The sequence below is a fragment of the Petaurus breviceps genome, unplaced genomic scaffold (genome assembly GCF_028583685.1).
Source record: "Petaurus breviceps papuanus isolate PSGF00001 unplaced genomic scaffold, PetGlider_PUasm1.0 140, whole genome shotgun sequence".
NCBI lineage: Eukaryota > Metazoa > Chordata > Mammalia > Diprotodontia > Petauridae > Petaurus > Petaurus breviceps.
In genome coordinates, this window is record NW_027185698.1 from 39,174,650 (window position 1) to 39,195,196 (window position 20,547).

General features: G+C 38.5%; 1 protein-coding gene across 5 annotated transcripts in view; it reads right to left on the minus strand.

Annotated features, from left to right (window-relative positions):
- The window catches only part of ACOX3 (acyl-CoA oxidase 3, pristanoyl), an 85,694-nt gene that overhangs the window by 40,950 nt on the left and 24,197 nt on the right, over positions 1–20,547 (minus strand). For 2 of the 5 annotated variants that reach the window (XM_069070596.1, XM_069070605.1), the window contains 7 exons: positions 19,363–19,484; positions 18,354–18,528; positions 16,657–16,890; positions 15,127–15,201; positions 14,014–14,103; positions 13,270–13,413; positions 8,647–8,735 (listed from right to left, as the gene is read on the minus strand). In XM_069070596.1, the coding sequence (XP_068926697.1) occupies positions 8,647–8,735; positions 13,270–13,413; positions 14,014–14,103; positions 15,127–15,201; positions 16,657–16,890; positions 18,354–18,515 (794 nt within the window). In that variant the 5' untranslated portion in view covers positions 18,516–18,528; positions 19,363–19,484. Of the gene's footprint in view, positions 1–8,646; positions 8,736–13,269; positions 13,414–14,013; positions 14,104–15,126; positions 15,202–16,656; positions 16,891–18,353; positions 18,529–18,843; positions 18,964–19,362; positions 19,485–20,547 lie in introns of those variants that run through there. The other 3 variants (XM_069070589.1, XM_069070614.1, XM_069070620.1) reach the window with 2 other exon arrangements.

Consider the following 20,547-nt stretch of genomic DNA (forward strand, 5'->3'; position numbering starts at 1 on the left):
ATGTGATGGTTATCTTGTGTTCTTCAGTGGCAATGGTGTTCCAGGTCTTGCTGCCATACAGCAACACCAGTAAAACATCTGTATTGAAAATCTGGAACTTCACTGTTATGAGAAGCTTGGGGCCAGTAAGAGCTTTGCAAGTTCTTCAAAGTAATACAGCTCACTTTCCTTTTCAACTTTGGGCCCTGCTCACTGTCCATCTGTACTGTCTATCCGAGGCAGACATATTGCTGGACAAGCTCTATAAAGTATTCAGTCAGATATAGTTAAAATCTGGGCGACAAACATTCTCAATCCATTTGGTCTTTTCTGTGTGGATGGACAGGTCAAACTCCTTTCGGTGATGACAGATTTCTTCCAAGACAGTCTGTGATGTTTTGAGGCTCAATGCAATCAGCACAGTCATCTAAAAACAAGAATACCTAAAGGACTTTTTTTTTTGCCATCCACAAAGAATCCCTTCTTCACTTGGACCATGCACTGGATCTTCTTCATCATAACGGCAGGCATACATCTCCTTGCTTATGCCTTATCTGAAGCATATTACCAGAGCATAATGAGCAGAATTACTTCTGGTTTCAGACAGTGCTTGAATAATGTTGATCTACAGATGGAAGAAGCTTGTTGTCCAGCTCTTCATGATCCCATTTGGGGTTTTCTTGGCAGTTTGTACTTTTTCTTCTCCAGTTCATTTTACAGATGAGGAAACTGAAGCAAGTAGGGGAAAATGACTTGCTCAGGGTCACACAGCTAGTAAGTATTTAAGGTCAGATTTTAATCTAGGAATTCAGGAAATTGAGTCTTCCTGAGTCCAGGCCCAGCCCTTTATGCACTGTGCCACCTAGTTGCCCGATGTTGTGTATTATTGACTATTATTTGTAAAAGTCTATTCCCTACTAAAAGTCAATTTCTTCATTAATAAAATGAGGCAGTTGAACGAGGCAATCTTGAATGTATCTTCTAACATTTTGCATTTTAAAAGGTCCTTCAGCTCAGACATCCTTTGTTGAAAGGTAGCTTCTAAACCTAAAAATCTATGTTCTATAGACAAAGCTGACTGAAAAACATAATTTTGGACATAGCTGTTACCTTAGAGCTAACATGTACCTTATTCATTGTAAAACTGTGACTTATTTATATTTGATTCTCTCCTGTCACCTTAGCATAGTGATATATAGTATATATAAATGCATATATATATATATAAGCATATATAGAATAGTGCTTAAAAGGATTTTATTCAATTAAGGAATGAATCTGTGGATTTAAGCCTAATATTCAAGACAAATGTTACCTGCCTCATTAGAGGGTTATGAGAAAAGGATCTTCATCCTGGAAACAAGATCTATTAAAACACTGATTATTGGTAATTAATTGATACAATCTATGACAATATAATTCCATAATTTAATTAAATGGCATTAGCTAGTATAACTTCTCTAGGCCTTAGATTCTAAAGACTAGAAACTAATTTTTTTAATTTTAATTTTAAATAAGGGTATTACTCTGAATGTTTTAAATTTGTAATGTTTTTAAATTCTACAAATTTAAATTCCAAATAATTCTGACCTCAGTATTTCAGCAAATATTATTTTTTAAAATTAACTCTTCCCCAAGGGGCATTGCTATGGAGATCTGGTGAATGGGAATATTATTATTAATGGGAATGCAGGTATTACTTATAGATATGCAAATTTCTGAGGCTTTTAAAGGAACTTTTTTTCTGTCAATTGGCAAATAAATAAGTCAAGTAGTTGAGACCTGCACTGGTCCTCTAGGCTTCCTGCTTTGTCAACAGATTGAGGGAAATGGACGGGGCTAGGGAAGGTGGCCTGGGCCCTTCCTCTATCTAACAGATAGCAGGGAAACCAAAGTTGATACTTCACAGCATGGCAGAGCACATGGGAAAATGGAGAGAGATGAAATTGGACCATCCAGCATCCTAGGGTTGGTGAAATTGTCAGAATCTATCCACAGCACCTATATTCCCCTTGCCTCCCCAGACAGCTGCCTAGGAAAACCTTCCCCTTCAGGGAAGAGGCTGGGGTGGTACAGCCTTCTGCCTTGCCATCAGAGGCCCTCCTCTGCTACATGAAACTGTTAATAAAGTATATGGTCATTCCCTAGGGTTTGTATCAAGGCTGTCAGTGCCAGGTTAGCAACTGAGAGAAGAGGAGGGCAGCCTGAAGAGGGCAGGGCATGTTCCTCAGCTCAGGCAGGGGTGGAGGTGAGCCAGGGAATTTCTGCCATTTTAGTTATCTCTAGGATCTCCACGTCCCTAGACTTCTCTGGAACCTGGAGCAAGATTTCATTAAAAAGTGAGAGAGTAGGAGGAAGACATGGAAGTGGATCTGTTTGCTCAGCTAATCAACTGTGCTGTATTCAGCTGCCAGACAAAGCCCTGCCTGGCTACAAAATCATCTCTTTTTCTGTTCCTTCTTACTAAAACCACACTGGTTCTGAAATGATAAAAATCACTAAACTATGAAAACCATGAATGTGAATCAGGTGGAGAGAGAAGGCAGAACGAAAAGATGAGACCCTCAGAAGCCAAGCTTAGAAGTCACACATATTCAGCACAATTGCGCCCCCTGCTGGAGGTGACGATCTTAGAGCATGTCCAGCCTGACTCCGCGTTTACAGGTCCATTTATGGTGCTCATTTCTGTGGCTGTTATCTCTAAAGAACTTGTTTTTAATACTTCACCCTTTCTGCATTTGACGATGCCGAGTCTTTTATGTCAATAAAATTCAAGTAGATTTGTTCTGTATTCATTAGCTTTTTTTAGTCCCAAAGCTCTGAAGATATGATGATGAACATCACACATCAAGATATAGTAAAGTTCCACCTGGAATCTCAATTAACTGGGATTTTGCTCAGTTTTCTGCTTTTAGGAAAAGAGGAAAATGACGACAAATCATGTAACATGATAGAAAGACTGACAGCCTTGGAGCTGGGGGGTCTGGTTTCTTCTCTTGTCTCCAATGTTTATTAGGTTGGAGACCAGAGCCAAGTTACTTTACCCTTATGACACTGTTGCCTTAAATGTAATAGAGATGGGGCGGCCAGATAGCACAGCGAGTGGGAGCACCGGCCCCAGTGTTGGGATGGCCTGGGGATTGAGTCTGGGCTCAGACACTTAGCATCCACCCAGAAATACCTGGCCCTGTAACCTTGATCAAGTTTCTTAATCCCAATTGCTTAGGGGTAGCCAGGTGGCTAAGAGAGTAAGAGCACCGGCCCCAGTGCCGGGATGACCTGGGGATCAAATCCAGGCTCAGACACTTAGCACCACACCCAATTCTGGCCGTGTAACCTTGAGCAAGTTACTTAACCCCAATTGATAAAAAAAAAAAGTAATAGAGATAAAAATATTGATAATGTCTCTTTCTTTGGGACTCAGTTTCCTCATCTATGAAAGAAGAGGGGATGGTGGATGAGATGACAGATGCAGTCAGTACTAGGTCTATCATTCTAAGACTCAATGATTCCCAGATCATATGAGACATTTAAACAATGACCTCTTTCTAAGCACTGCATTATGGAAAGAGGCTTGGATTTATAATCAGTGGACCTGAGTTTGAATCCTGGTCTGGTCACTTACTTTCTTAGGAGAACTTAATCTTGGGATAAAATTTCTTGGGAGACACTTAATCTCCATGGGCCTCAGTTTCCTCATCTGTAAAACAAGGAGGTTGGATTACAAAGTCTTTGAGTTCCCTTCCAACTCTTCCTGTGACTATCCATTCTCTAATACTTTCTTCCCTCTCAACACCCTTTCTTATGGTCCCTGTTTATTATATTTCTACCCCTAAATTCCACCCCCCCAAATTTTCCCTTGCCCAGTTCAAATAACAATGAGGTTCCCTAGATACCAACACCTATCCTTCTTCTCCTTCTATTTTATTCTCTTCTGCTGTGGTACAACAATTATACTATTGTATAGTATACAACAACTATATTATACTAACAACTATTATGATCCTCCCTCCTCTTCCCCTAGGGACTCTGCTTTTTTGAACACACAACATGTGAATTTGTCTCTTTGTTTCCTTGTTGACTCTAAAAGAAGCCGGGATTTTCGAGGGACAACAGTGCCTTGCCCCATCTTGATCATCATTTACCACTTTAAAATTGCCCAAACTGGTTTACTTTTGTAGCTTGTTTTTTTAAATTATCTTGTTTTTTGCATTTCCCTTCCAATCAATCAACAAGCAATTTATTAAGCACTTTCTTTTTGGCAGGTACAGATCATATGGGTAAGGACAAGGGAGGAAAAGAAATAGATCTTATCCGGGTTTTTCTTCTCCTTTATGATTTCCTGAAACACAAGATTTTCCCCTTAGCTTTTCTGGGATTCTGATGATTCTTGAATTTATTTTTGGAAGGCGTTAAAATTTTTATTTTTAACTTAATAATCAAAAAAAGAGCATTTTCATATACACCATAAAATACAAAAAGAAGATTGCATAGGAAACAGTGTGATTCCTGAATTTTACCTCCATACTCTTTCTCTTAGGATAGATGTTATCAATAGTAGGTACATCATGTGTTCTTCCAATTTTTCTGCCTTTTGACTTTGTTCTATTTCTTTAATTTACTTCCTCCATTCCTTTTTTTAAGGGTCTACCATCTTTTACTAAAATTTCCTGACTTTTTCTAAGGTATCTATTCTCTTTAAAATTTTTCTTCTTTCATTCCTTCCTCTTAGGCTCTTTCCCTTCCTACCAAATTCAATACTGACCATAAAGGTTTTTAACCTACTCCATTTTTCTGGCACAGGCTGGTTTGCCCCACCAGCCTGGTGACTTTCCTCTCCCATGATCTTACCATACTTGTGCCAGACTAAATTCAGATGCCGAGCTGAATTTAACCTTACAGAACTTCCAAACTCAAAGAATCGACCAGCCTCAGCCTCCCACAGTGGCAGGGATGACAGTTTTTCCATCAAAAGCTCAAATTTTATTCCTTCTCTCTTTTTTCAGTCATTGTGGTCAACTGATTCTTTTTTTCAGGCCTCTACTTGTAATTATTACAGAATTATTCTCTCTTAGAATTTTCTCCTGGGATTCTCTTAATCTATTGTATTTCTTCTTAGTTTTCCTACAATTAATCTGTTGCTGCTTTTATCTCTGTGGAGCTTTAACTTATAAAATTTCCTCTGTTGAAAAAAGGAGTACTCTGGCTGAATGATTGCTAAGGGATGACTATTAGGCACGGATGGTAAAGGTCTGACCTAGTTGCTGTGACTTCCAAACTTCCCTTGACTACAGAGGCAGCTAGATAGCACAGAGGATAGAATGTTGGACTTGTAGGCAACAAGACCTGTGTCCAAATACTGCCTCAAATTCTTGGGTAAGTCACTTTACATTCCTCAGCTTCAGTTTTCCCATCTCTAATATGATGATTAAAAAAATCCCTAGTTCCTTTTCTGGGTCCTTATGAGGATCAAATAACTTAGGTAAAGTGCTTTGTAAACCTTAAAGTACCATATAAATAAGGAGGAAGAAGAGGAGGAGGAGTATTGGTAGTAGTAGTAACTAGTAGGGCCCTTGTTGACCTTAATGTGGAGTCCATATTAGGAGTGGTACCTGGGGACCCATGATCAGCCAAACAGAGCCCTCAGCCCTCTCGTCTTGAGTACTGAAGAGGAAAAGGGCAGCTGAGAATATGGTCTTTTGTTGTCCCTCTCATGGATATTATCTTTAAGGGTTTTTCTTCTCTTAGTTATTTTTCTTTTCTTTCATTTGGTGTGTTTCTGGTGTTTTTGGCGATGGAGAGAGCAGGCCTTGGCCAAATCTAGTACTTGGAAAAATTCCTGGAAATAGCCACCAGAATTTCTCAAAGCGGGGCAGAGCCAAGATGGCGGAGTAGAAGCACAAACATCCTGCGGCTCCAGCTTCCACCTTCCCCAATCCATGTAAAAAGGGGACTCTAAACAAACTTTGGAGCTGCAGAACCCACAAAATGACACAAAGAAGCTAACCTCCCACTGAGGACAGCCCGGCAGGCTGGCAGGAATCAGCCAGCACAGTGTCATTCAGTGGAATAGAGGACTTTCAAGCATTCTTGCTGAAAAAACCACAGTTGAACAGAAAATCTGACATTCAGATACAAGAAGCAAGAGAAGCATGAGAAGGTAAACAGGGAAAAGAAATTATAAGGAACTTATCAAAGTTGAACTATTAATATTCCTACATGGAAAAACAATAATTGTAACTTATGAAACTTTTCTCAGTAGTTGAAGGGATTAGAAATATATATACATATATATGAGGGTATATGGGCATATGAATACATATGTGAATGTGTGTATATATGTTTACAGGTATACATAGATAGAGGGCACAGGACCAATTCAACAGGAAGGGATGATGCTTAAAAGGTGAAATTAAGAGGTGAGAGGAATATAATGAGAGGTGATGGGGAGAGACAGATTGGGGTAAACTATCTCATACAGAAGAGGCAAGGGAAAATGGTTACAATGGAGGGGAAGAATAGGGAGGCAAAAGGGAATGGGTCCACCTTATTCCCATTGAATTTGGCTTGAGGAGGAAGTGAAATACACACTAAATAGGGTATCTCATCCTCCAGGAGAGTAGGGGGGGAAGGGGATGAGAGAGGGGATGATGGAAGGGAAGGCAGGTTGGGGGGGGAGGGAAGTTAGAAGCACCCTCTTTTGAAAAGGGACAGGATCAAAGTAGAGAATAAAACAAGTGGGAGGTGGGATAGGAGGGATGGAAATATAGTCAGTCTTTTACAATATATCTACTATGTTGTTGTTTTGCATTAGCAACACATGTACAACCTATACTGAACTGTTTATCATCCCAGTAAGGGTGGGTGACAAGGAAGGAAGGGAATGAATCTGGAATTGAAAGTTTTAAAATCAAATATTCAAATATATATGTATATATGTGTGTGTACATATAATATATACTATTATTAATACCATCTTACATGTAATTGGGAAATAAGATATACAGGCACTGAGGCAAGAGATCCACTGGAAAAGTCTCTCCCTTCTACTCCAGAGTCAAATGAATCTTCCTCAAGTACAGGTGTGACCACTTCACACCCCACACCCCAATTCAACAACTCCAATAGCTCCCTGTTACTTTCAGGATCACATATAAAATCCTCAAGTTGGCTTTTTATGCCCTTCCTAACCTGGCTCTTTTCTACCTTTCCATGTCTTCTTATACCTTGTTCCCTTCCATGCCCTCTACAATTCAGTGACATGGACATCCTTGCTGTTATTCGCCTCTGATTCTGGAATGCTCTCATCCCTTATTTCTACTTCCTGGCTTCCCTGGCTTCCTTCAAGTCTCAGCTAAAATCCTTCATTCTGCAAGTACCTTCCCTCTGAGATTAAATCCAATTAGTCCTGCATGTACATCTTTTTTATACATAATTGTTCCCCCATTGGACTGTGAGCTCCCTGATACCAAGGATTGCTTTTGTCTTTCTTTGTATCTCTAGGGCTTAGCATAGTATCTGGCATGTAGCAGGTTCTTACATACCGTGTTTCCCCGATAATAAGACACTGTCTTATTAAATTTTTTGGACAGAAAAACACCAGAGGGCTTATTTTCAGGGGAGGGCTTATTTTAATGAACATTGACAGCAATTTTAATAAACAGGTAAATGTGAACAAAAAAATGTACCTTTATTCAATAAGCAAATCACTGGGGAAGAACAGGATGACGCACTCACTGCTGCAGCTCTGATTGGATGCAGCTCGGAGCGTGGCGTGCGTTTCATGGGGGGGAGGGGACGGTGCATACAGAGGGTACCGTAATGTAGCGTGTAGCGCAGGGGATCACCTTCACTACAGTAGCAATCTCAATAGGGCTTATTTTCGGGGGAGGGCTTATTTTAGAGGAATCTTACACAGTAAGGGGAGGGCTTATTTTCAGGATAGGTCTTATTATCGGGGAAACACGGTAGTGCTTACTGACTTGGTATATCCTTGATGTGACAAACTGCTTATTCTGTTAGCCAAACCTTCCCCATTTTTTATCTGTACTTTGCAAACTCATTTCACTTACTATTCATGCTATCTATGATAAGAGAAACAGCCTCTTAGCTCTTAGCTGTGCCTCCCCACCTCAAAATTCTATCTCCGGTCTTCATGGTTTTTTGCATGAACTGTCCCCTATACCTGGAATGTACTCCCTTCTCACCTCAAATGTCTTGGACTCATGGGATTCCTTCAAAGATTAGCTCCTAGGTTACTAGTTCCACATGGAACTTAGAGAGCATTTTAAGTTTTACATAACACTTTCTGCATGACAGCTGCAAGGCAGAGAGTGAAATGAATATCCATATTATCCAGGAGGAAATCGAGTCTCAGAAAAGATAAAATGATTTATCCAAGGTCACAAAGGTCAGGTACTCTTTCCACACGGATGAAAATGGCAATCACAAGATCTGAGTTCTAGTCCTAACTCTGCAAACAAGTTTCGGGGTGACTCTGAACAAAGTGCTTCCCCTCTCTGGGTCTCGATTTTTGTTTTGTTTGCCAGGAGGGTGGGGATGGGGGAGCCTTAGGTTTCTATTATGAATCTAATTTATAAACAATTTTAAACACATGATTCCAAGTAGGACCAAACTGTACTTCTCCAGTGGGATGTATTCACTTACCCATTGTCTAAGCCATTCTGTCCGACCTTCTTTCCTATGTCACCAACCATGATTCCTGGCATTGGAAGGAGTGTCTTTGGATCTCGTATCTATTTATGCCCATAAAAAGCAATGAGAAAAATACAATGTTATAATCATGCAAAAACTAAATTCTGAAGTAAATATATAAATACCTACAACAAATGTAGATGACCAGAAGATGGCAATAGGTACTTGTTGATGGATGGTTTAATAGTTAGTGGAAAGACAGTGTTTCCATGATGTGAAAATATGGTTATTATTTTTGTATGGAGAGAAAAAAAGAATTTGAGGTTGTATATATCTTAAGTCCTAAGTTTCTTTCTGCAAATATTGTACAAAAAGTTTTTGATAAGCAGACTTTAGAGAAGTATACTTACCTAAGAGGTAAACATAAAGACATTTAAAAGCAGGTATGAAAATTCAGTTCTCTCTACAAACTATTTTAAAATTAGTATTAAAATGTAATTGATTTAATTAAACTTATCACACAGCGAACTTAAAATTTCTGGTTATAAAAGCTTTAGGTTTAACTAGAATTTAATGTTGTCTGCAAAAATATTGATATCATTAGTATCTTTGAACATAACTGAAGAGAAGAAATTTGGAGGTTAAGCTGGCAAAAACACACCTCTAGTAAGGAGGCAAATATTAACAAGTAGAAAATTCAAATGTTATGGTTTTCTTCTACCATGAAAGCAACTCAGAAATAAAGTCATCGGAACTTGAAAAGCTACAATGGAAAGAAAAATGTCAATTCAGTGTCAAGTTTTTGCAAGTTGAAGGGGCTGGACCAAATAATCTGAAGTCTCATATTCTCCTGTTTTTAATACACTCCATTGATCTCCCCTTTCCCACCAGTGTTCTGTCAGCCCTGAAGAGCCTTGTACAGGTGGGGTCTGTTGCTAACAGTGAGACTCCTTCTCCAGGACCCTCATCCTCACTTCTCCATCACTAGGCATGAGAAAGTGTGGCATTATCCTTCTTAATGACTGGATTTGGAGGACTCCCTGTTCAAGAAGCTACTGCCCTTTTGTTGGAAAAAAAAAAAAAAACCTTGAGTCACTAAAATTACTAAGAAACGATAGTTAAGCCTTACTTTACTAAGTGCCTAGGAACTAGATTTGGAGATCTCTTCACCTAGAACCTATCACATGTAGACGCACTGTCTGCTTTGCTCTGCTTCACTCTATTGTGTGATATAAACACTAAGCATATAGACTCCAAGTCTTGTACAACAAGGACCTCAGAGAGCACCAAAGCCCAGGACACGAGGACCAATCAGAGTCAACTGCACATTGCACATTCAGACTATCTTCTGTGCTTGCACTGTATGTGCATCTTGGGATGAGACAAAGGAACTGGCAACAGTGTGAGTTCAGTGAGGTCCCTGGGGTTGTGATCACTAGGTCTTTGTCTAACCCAGACATTAGTTCCAACCTCCTTGCTGGCTCCATCCTTTCTTCCCTGGAATGTGAGGAAGTACAAGTCTGACCAATTCCTATAATTAAATCTTGATCTACTGAGGCAAAAGCCCCCTTTATACTAACTCTCCTGCTCTCTTATTCCTATTAATCTTGGGATCAGTCTTCAACCTCCAAAGAGCCCACTGTCTTCTCGCTTCCATTGTGCCTTCTGATACTCTTGCTACATTCTGAATAAACTTCCCTTCATTCTAAGCATCTTTTCATGTGATTTTCATTTTACTGTCATGAAAGCCATTCTCCCTCCAGAAGGCATTACATTGCTGGCCACCCACCCTCTCTGGTAATGGTTGTTCCTCTCATGCTCTTAACACACTAGGCCAAGAGGAGAACAGGGCCTACTCTTTGCCCACAACTGCCATTTCCAGACTATTCATATGTCATCATCAGTAGCAAGCTCTCCTCCTTCACTGATCCAGTCCATATCCATCTTATAGTCTACCATAGGCCATCAGATTGTTCTCCATTCTCTGTCATGTCCTTTTTACCACAGCCCCTGCTCTCATACTTCAACATAAATTTTGATTTCCCAAAAGCACCCTCACCTCCTAGTTCATTAAATTCATCAACTTCCTTGACCTATATATACCCTCCCTCCATTTTAGTCACTCACAGAAACAGTCCCGTCTTAGATGGTACAATCACCCATGATCCAGAATTCTAACATTTATTTCTCTAACCATAATTCCTACCTTTCTATGTCCCCTCCCTACGACACACTTCCTAGCTCTCTCATCCTCACCATAACTTCTGAACTTCCCACCTCTCCCTGTTCTCCTGGCCCTCTATCCCTCCCCAGGTTTCACCTTCCTCCCTTCAGTTTCAATCCTGCAGTCCAACTTTGAACTCTTTTCTTTCCTGGAATCCCTTTTCTGCATATCTGGGGTAGATTATTAAATAGATGGTTAGTAAACATCTAGTGTTGATTACCAAGAATACACATGATTTTATCAAGAATAGGTTAAGTCAGATTAACTTCAATTCCTTTTTGACTGGAATAGCAAGTTGGGGATTGCTAGTAGAGGAGAGGAATGCTGCGGATGTAGTTTACTTAAATTTAGCAAAGCTTTTGATAAAGGATTTCATACTATTCTTGTGGAGAAGACAGGGGGATGCAGACAAAATGATAACACAACCAAGTGGCCACAGAACTGGTTGAAGGACAAGACTCGAGGACAGTTAACTGTTAATGGTGCAACGTCAACATGGGAAGCATCTAGCAGAACACTTCAAGTACTTGTGGCTGACTGTACACTGTTTAACATTTCTTTCATTGACCTAAGTAAGAAACATAGGTGGCATGCTCACATGTTCAGATGATAGAAATATCTAGTACTATATTAAATTAATATTATAGTAATACCGGATTAAAGAGTCAAGATCAAAGGGAATTTGTCTGGAGTACTTTGTTCATTTCTGGGCACCACAGTTTCAGAAGGATATCGATTAGCTCTCGTGTCCAGAGGAGAAACATCAGGATTATAAGGTGATGTTGCCTTGAGTCCATAACAGATAATACTTACTTAAATGCATTCAAATTATGAATTTGCCACTTACCAATTATGTAGCTCTAGGTAATAATCTTGAGACCTTCCTGAGCCTCAACTTCACTATATGTAAAAGGGGGAGTATAATACCTTTCATACCTATCTCAAAGTTAAAAATACAATGGATAACGGATGTGTATTTTGTAACCACAGGACTATGTGAAAGTGGAATTAGAGTTCTTTATAGCCCTGAAAGTCTACATTTTCTAAAATTAGAAAAGTGCCCAAATAATAAATTGTAAAATGATATAAATAAGAAGTCTTCAGAGAAAAAAATCCAAGTTCTCAAAAGTCATACAAAAATGTTCCCAATCACTAATAGAGAAATTTGAGTTAACTTTAAAGTTCTGTCTCACAGTCAGATTGGCAAAGTGGACAAAAAAAGGAAAATGAAAAATATTGGACAGATTGTGGGGAAACAGGCACCTTAAAGCACAGCTGGTGGATCTGTGAATTGGGTTGACTATTGTAGAAAACAATTTGTAACTTTGCCCCAAAAGTTATTAAACTAGTGATGGAATATTGTTGTGCTATATGAAATAACAAGCAGGATGGTTTCAGAAAAACCTGGGAAGACATATATGAACTGATGCAAAGTGAAACGAGTAGAACCAGGAGAACATTTTATATAGTGACAGTAATATTGTATGATGATTGACTGTGAAAGACTTAACTACTCTGTATAATGATCTAACAAAATTCCAAAAGACCCATGATGAAAAATGCTATCTACGCCACCTCCAGAGAGAAAGAATTGATGGAGTTGAAATGCAGATTGAAGTAAAATTTTTTACTTCCTTTATTTTTCTTGCTTTTTTTAGTAACATGGGACTGAAGGGAGAGAATTTAGAACTCAAAAAATTTTAAATGAATATTAAAAATAAGTAATACATTTGTTTGTTTTTTAAAGTTACTAAACTACATATATACACTTTGACCAGTGATACCACTACTAGATCTATATCCCAAAGAGATCAAGAAAGAGTAAAAGGACTCATTTGTACAAAAATATTTATAGCAGTTCTTTCTATTATGGCAAAGAGCCAGAAACTAAGGGGCACATGTCACTTGGGGGATGGCTGAATAAATTATTGCATATGAACGTAATGGAATAATGGAATAGAATGAATGCGACAGTTTCAGAGAAACCTAGAAAGACTTGTATGAACCGATGCAAAATGAAACAAGAAGAACTAGGAGACAATTTATACAATAACTACAAAAACATAAAGACAAAGAACCTTGAAGGACTTAAGGACTCTGAGGTAATGATCAGGAGTCCAGAGGACTAATGATGAAGCCTGCCGCCTACCTCCTGACACCTCAGGGTGCATACTGAGACATATATTTTTTTGGATATGGCCAATGTGGAAATTAATTTTGCATGAATTTGCCACTTCCCAGTTATGTAACTCTAGATAATTCTCTTGACCTTTGCATATTGTTAAAAGTTGTTTGTTTGTTTGTTGTTTGGTTTATTCCCCCTATGGTGAAGGAGAAGGGAAAGGTAGGAGGGAGAGAAAGATTTTTGTTTATTGAAAAAAATTAGAAAAATGTAAATGATATAGTCTCACCTGTACAACAAACCAATGCAATCCATGGCACTGGCCTTCTGGGGTATATAACTGGGCATATACAACAGCATGAGTGGCGCTCTTTCCCATATTACCAATCCAAAATTTGGAAGCTTCAAAATCAGGAGAATTGATGATGAACTCCTACACAATACAAAAAGGACTAATAAGGAAACTGAACATATATTGTTGGGATTTTTTCCCTTTTAAATGCATTGTTTCACAATGCTTGGATGATAAGGTCAAATGACTTAATAATACTTTCTGCAAAATTTTTTAAATGACTACATATTTATGATAATTGGTATAAGAGCACACATTTGGAGCCATTAATCTTATTGCTAATATAGCCCTGGCCTGGAAATAACATCTTTCTTCAACACTGAAATCTTTTGTACTATTGTTGGCTACTGGGAAAATCTTAAAGAGAAGTTTACTTCAAAAGATAATCGAGTTGGAGGTCAACATACACTTTTCTTCTTGCTCCCCCAACATATACTTATATATGCCACTACTAAAAATTCCCTCCAAAATATCTGTACTTGTGAAGAGATTCTGATTCCCAAATACATTCTATTTCCTAATTACTTATTTCTCTTCATGATGCACTAATACATCTATATTATTTGCATGTATATTTATTAATGTAAGTTCTTAACATAATTTTGACCTTAAAAGCATTAAATTAATATCCCACTAGACATTTTTTATTATTTACCTAAAGACCCATGTGGTAATACTAACCTGAGTAGTGGGATCATATTGGGCAGTTGTTCGAATAGCCTTGGTATTGCTCCCATGACTTACTTCAGTCAGAGCAAAACATCCAAAAATCTAAATATGCAAGCACAAGGTCAATGAAGAATGAACATATTTCCTTCTCATCTCAATTCAATACAACAAAAATGTGTTGAGTTCTTATTACATCCAAGTCTCTATGTCCCAAACTGGGAATATGAAGAAGAGAAAGGCAAGGTTTCTGCTTCTTGGAGTTTATAATCTATTACAGGAAGTAAGGCGTGGACACAAATCACTACATGATGACTATATGATAGGATGTGAAAACTGCATAAGAGAAATGTGGAGGGCTCCTCCTCAGTTCAAAGGAGGTGGGGAAAACTCTTGTAGCTTTGGGGGGTAACAATAATTAGAGAAAGCTGATATTTGAGTGCGTCCTTGAAGGAATTGATCAGATAGAGCTTGACAGGTGCAGGGAAAATCCATCACCTTCTTTTTCTCTAAGAACATCTGTCACAAGCCCAGAAAACCATCCCATTACAATTAACCTGTAATTAATCAAATTTTTTCCCTGGAATGAAACTGTATTCTAAGTAACACTGCTACAAGTCACTTTGTTGGTTGGCCTGAAGCTGTTAATCAAACACTGATACCCAATCTCTCTGGAGCAAATTGGCAAATAAAAAGAGGTGTTTTGAACATTGCAAAACTATTGCATAGGGCTGGAATACCACACTTGAAGCTACAAAGACCATGGGTTGAAATCTACTTTGGAGGAGGGGCACTCACACTGTGGATATCACGATTCTTTCTGAGAACAACAGGAGAAAGAGGGATAGTTTTAGGTTTCTCCTCCATTATACTTTATGATAACATGCACAGAATAGATATTGAGGAAGTGCTTGCTCAGAGAACACTGGAATTTTACCCCTTTATAGCATAGGTAAAGTAGCTTGAGGCCCAAAATGACAGAACCAAAATGACAGAAAGCACTAACCATTCATTCCTATAACATGCAGTCTTAAGATTCTTATCTATTTTCTTATCCTTTTTAGAATTTTCAATGAAACGGGGAACAAAAGAAAATGAATTTAAGCTGTCACTTAAGTGTAAACTTACCTCCATGTTTAAAATTTTCTGAATAAAATGCGTATGTCTTGGAGAACCAGAACTCTGAATGGCAGAAGAAAAAACCTGAAAACATAATATTGACAATTAAATGTTCAATTGTTGAACTGTATCCCAGCTCTGCCACAGAATATCCTATGTGGCCTCTGCCAAGTCTTTTCTCTTCTTGGCCTTAGCTTCCTCATATGTAAATTGAGAAGACTAGATCAGATGATTAGAGCTGTATTTCTTCCATCTCTAAAATTCTATGTTCCTTTTCCTGTTATTCCTACATTCCTGCAATACTTACCTAAGAACCTGAATACATATTAGTGATAGAACATTATCTCTGACCGGAAAAAAATGATTTGTAAGGCAGAATCCAAAATGAATTTTTAAAACCTGAAAAGGATCATGAGTGGGTAGGGAGAAAAAACCAACAAAATAATGTAAAACTAGAATGAGTTATTCCAGAAATGTAAAGGCTTACATCTGTTTCTATGAAAGCTTTCATGCCATCAGACAAAAGGAGGAAGATGTAGACCCTTTGATTTACTTTCATTTTTTTCATTTGTGAAAATTAAAGAATATGAGAGGCCAAACATGGGTAACAATCTTAAAGAGTGGAAAACAACTATCCTTTTAGGACCATGGCTTTCATAGAGGTAGAATGAAAAGAGTGCTGGATATATCAGGAAACACAGGTTAGAATCTCTACATGCACTAGCAATGTGGTCATGGACAAGTCCCTTAAGCTCTCAGTTCAATTTATGTTATCTGTAAAATAGAGATAATAATAGCCCTATCTGCCTTACAGGCCTTTTGTGAGAAAGCACTATCGCCTTAAAGCATTCTATACTGTAAAGGTGAATGGCTATTATTATTCCTCTGATAAAGTTCTATTCTGGTGCCCCCTTTTTCCCCTGTGTTCTCAAAAGCCATGTCAGTGGAAGACAAATCTGACAGGTTCTACCCAGACAGAAAGGCTTTAGTGAACTCAAGGACTGCCCTAACAAAGGCCACACAGACTTTTCACTAGAAGGTGGCCATGGAGACCCATCATCATCATCATCATCATCATCATCATCATCATCATCATCCAACTACAATTAATTGATATGTCTGTATATACAAATGTAAGAATGCATTTGTGTAGTATTGCACATATCAGGAGTGGGACAAATGACTTTCTTGTCAAAAGCTCCAGCTCTGCTCATAACTACTAATTCTATCTCCCAGTTTCTTTTATAGTTTCCCATATTAAAAAAAAAAAAAACTTGCTCTTGAACAAAAGGTATCCATAATATGTTCCATAAGAAGCTAAGTAAATGGCCATAAAAAGCAAAGGTAGTGCTTTTAATTCTACATGACAGGTTTCTTTTTTTATTTAAGAAAAAACCTTAAATATTAATATCTTTCACTTCTTTTGGACATTTTATTTTAGTACATATACCAGAGTGGGTCGTCATGATTCTTTGAAATGGAAAAGCTTATGTTACTGTTATTATGCTCCCCTTTAAAAGGAAAATAAAGTGTACTTACATATGCATTTAAAAAATATTTGATAGCTAAGGACCAATCATACATTCCTAGGCAATTAATCAGCACAAAAATTTTCAGTGGATTCTTCATCATCTCTTGTATAGAAACAAAGTCATATTCAAAAAGCCTTTTACATCGCAGAAAATTTAGCTCACGATACTTCTCAATGGTCAATTCTTCTTCAGGGTGATGAGCAAAGAGAGGATCATTTTCAAAGGCTGAGAAGATTCTTTTCTTTGGTAGGAAAAAAAAAAACAGTACTAAAGACCAAAAAACACCACAGGCAAAGGAACTGAATCCCACTATTAATTTTCATGTTTGTTCAGGTTTGGCATTTCTGACAAGCCCAGGTATAGCAGGAGAGTTGTTAGCATTCTAGATTTGATTTATTGGTTTATATTGGGAAAATAAAGGTTGCTTCTGGGTCCTGGCAGTCCTGCCAAGCCTGAAGAAGGGAAGTATCACTCACAATTCCTATAGGGCTTAGGTACATCACTAAGTACGTAAGGAAAAAAAAATCACAGTAATTTTCTGATAGGTTTCCAAGGCATTATAAAAACCAAAGTATCTCAGAGTTAAAAGGAACCTCAAAAGCAATCTTATCCACCCATATAATCAAGAATTCCTTCTACAGTATCATTAACAAGAGGGAAACCTGCTACTTCCCAAGGCAACCTATCCCCCTTTTTGATCCCTCTAATTCCTAGTTTTCCTCATGATGAGCTGAAATCCACTCCCATACATATCTTACTCCTTGCTTTCAGTTGCTCTCTGGCCTTCTTAACATGTGGCAGTCCTTTAAAATACAGAAGCTAGATGTATCTTGTCTTCCCTATGTCTTCTCTTCTTTAGGCTACATATTTGTAGTTCCTTCCCTCAATCTTCCTATGTTAAAATCTTGATGCTATTCCCGATTCTGGGTGTCCCCTCTGTTCACATCCAGGCTTGTCAACATGCAAGGCCGAGAACCTCCATAATATCTCAGATGTAGCCTGGCCAGGACAGAGGACAGTTAGACTGTCACCTCTTGGGGATACTTCTCACTTTCAATAAATAGGATTTTTATGCTGGTTAACTGAAAGATATTCAAAACAACTGCAACAGTTTCTAAAGACATCAAAATGGATTCTTCAGTCATTAAAAATGTAGTCTTCTTTTGTTTAAATTTAAGTTGCAAAACGTCCTAACACATAATCTCTAAATGTCATTAAGCCAGACTTGTGATCCTAGGCCTGTCTAATTAAAAACTTACTCACACCTCAAGTTAGCTACATTAAGATATAATTCAAATCCCATCATTTACAAATCATGGTGGATTGGAAAGGGGATTTGAAACTGAAGTATATCTCGCTGTAAAGGAGTAGGTCATGCTCCTTTGGGATGGTGGAAACAACACTGTCTTTGACCTCAAAAGACCTGAGTTGGAGTCTCAGTTCTACCACTTACACATTAGGTAACCTTAAGCAAGTTTCTTAATCTCCCTAAGGCTTAGTTTCCTCATTTCTAAAATGGGGGTAACACTTGTACTATTCATCCCTCAAAGTTTTTGTAAAGAAAAAAAGCATTAAATGAACATAAGCTATTAAGTCCATTTTCTCTAAAAAGTCTAACAGCTCCTTAAAAGCATAAACCCAATGACAAGGCAATCAAGTGCTTAATACGTTATACACAGTATATATACACAATAAGCATCTCACCTTTAAAATGACCATGTCTGCTCCATCTAAGAACAACAATAGCTCCTTCCAATCGAAGGATGATTTTGCTCTATACATACATAATGGTCCTTTAGGGAGATCTGGCAACAAAGCATCCTGAGAGCTTTGATTGTAATCATTTCCTTTAGAATCTGGTGCCATTTTGGAAATTATTCTGTAAAAGAAATCAGTTAATATTGTTAAGATTGTATTTATTTAATGCATAACCAACAAGGAAGCTTATTAGACTCCTTAGCAAAAACATTCCCTGAAACAATACTACCACAAAGGCAACTTTCAAAGCCTATCAACAGTTAACATTGTATTGTGCATGTTGTAGGCACTTACTGTTCAACTGTACCCCAACACAGAAGTAACAAAGGTGAATAAATATAAGGACCTGGACTAGTTCTGTTTGGCCTGGACAGCAGAACTGGGAGCAAAAGGTAGATAAATTCACGCTTAATTTAAGAAAATGCAACTCCCTTACCATTTGAGTTATCCAAGTGAGGAATGGGCTGCCCTTGGGAGGGAGAAGGTTCCTTCTCCTCAACCTAAGACTGGACAAGCATCTTGTCAGGGATGCCATAGTGGATGTTTTCCAACTCTGAAATACCATGATGCATCAAATGTGGCATGAGTTGGGCAGATGTGGAATTTTCAATAAATATCAAGAAATGATTTGTTGGCCTAAAAAAAAGTTAAGCCAGGATTTCCAATAACTATGTATATCTAAAACTAATTTAAGGGACAGTTATGTGGTACAGTGGATAAAGCACTGGCCCTGTAGTTAGGATGATCTAAATTCAAATCTGGCCTCAGCTAGGTATAAACTGTGTAATCCTGGCCAAGTCACTTAATCTCAACTTCCTCCAAAAATAATAAAATTAATTTAAGACCCTGGCTGTCTCTTTAGAGAATTTTTTTTTATGATTCTTTAGTCAGGAATAGCAAAGGCCAAGTTACACTAAATGTAAAGGAAAAACACAAGCTGAGAAATCAGGTGTACCAGCTGGAGAGGTTGGAGAGGCAAAGAGCTCAGGGCTTTCTTTCTACAGCAGGTCCAAGAAAGAATTCCTTCCCACACCTCTGTCAAGGTTCCTATAGACATGCCTGATGGTATAAAAGAATCTGAATAGATACAAGGGGTGGGGGGAAGAGAAGTAATGACATGCTTTGTAAAAGTTTCACAATAGAATTCAACAAATTCAATAAACATTTATTGAGCACGTATTACATGCTCAGCATTGGAGAAAAGACCTGAATGTAAGCACAATAATCTCTACCTTCAAGTCACTTACCATCGATATAAAGGAAAAATTACACACACAAAGGGAAACATGGAGGAACTGCACAAGTGAGACAAGATAATGGTTCTCCAGGACCCTTTTTCTGCCAACAGGGACACCATTCTCCCAGTCACACAGATGAGACTCTGGTGGCACTTCTTTCTCCCTCAGCCATGTCCCATTAGTTTGACCCCTGAAATATCAGTGCCATCTACTACCTCCTGCTGCCACCACCACATGCAGGCCCTTGTCTCTTCTCACTTGGAATACTGTAATGATTCCCCAAAGCCTTTCTGCCTTTAATTGGTCTCTTCTCTGCCTCATCCACTGCACATCTGCCCAAGGATCCTCCTGAATGTACTGTTATGACAATGTCAGTGTTTACTCAGACTTTCATGGTTCCCACCTTGATTTGATCACAAGTTACACTTAGAGGGATGGCTGAAAGGGGGAGCAAAAAGTGACTGCAATACCCACAGAGGACTTTGAGGAAAGTCAGGGACTAGGCACTGAGCTGGCACGTGTCTTGAAATGGAGTGAAAATCAGAGAAACCATGATTAGAGGGAGGGGATGGTGGGAGTTTGTTTCAGAAGAACATTTTGGGGGAGACAAAGCTCCCCACTCTGTCTGGAGCCCACAGTATGAACATGAAAACAGAGGTTGTGAACAGAAAATGTATCTCCCACAGCTCCCAGGTCCCAGCACACACAGTCATGTCCTGAGCACAGATGAGAGCTGGAAGATCAGGTTCTGTTTAGTATAGCTTGTTGGCAGAGTAAATGCTGACCTGCATTATGGGGTTCCCTCCACCAGTTAAAATCACAAGTCTAGTACAAAAACAAAAAACCAACTAGAAGTAGGGGTAGCTGACCTTGCCTCTGGAAGAAACCCCAAAAACTGTTGC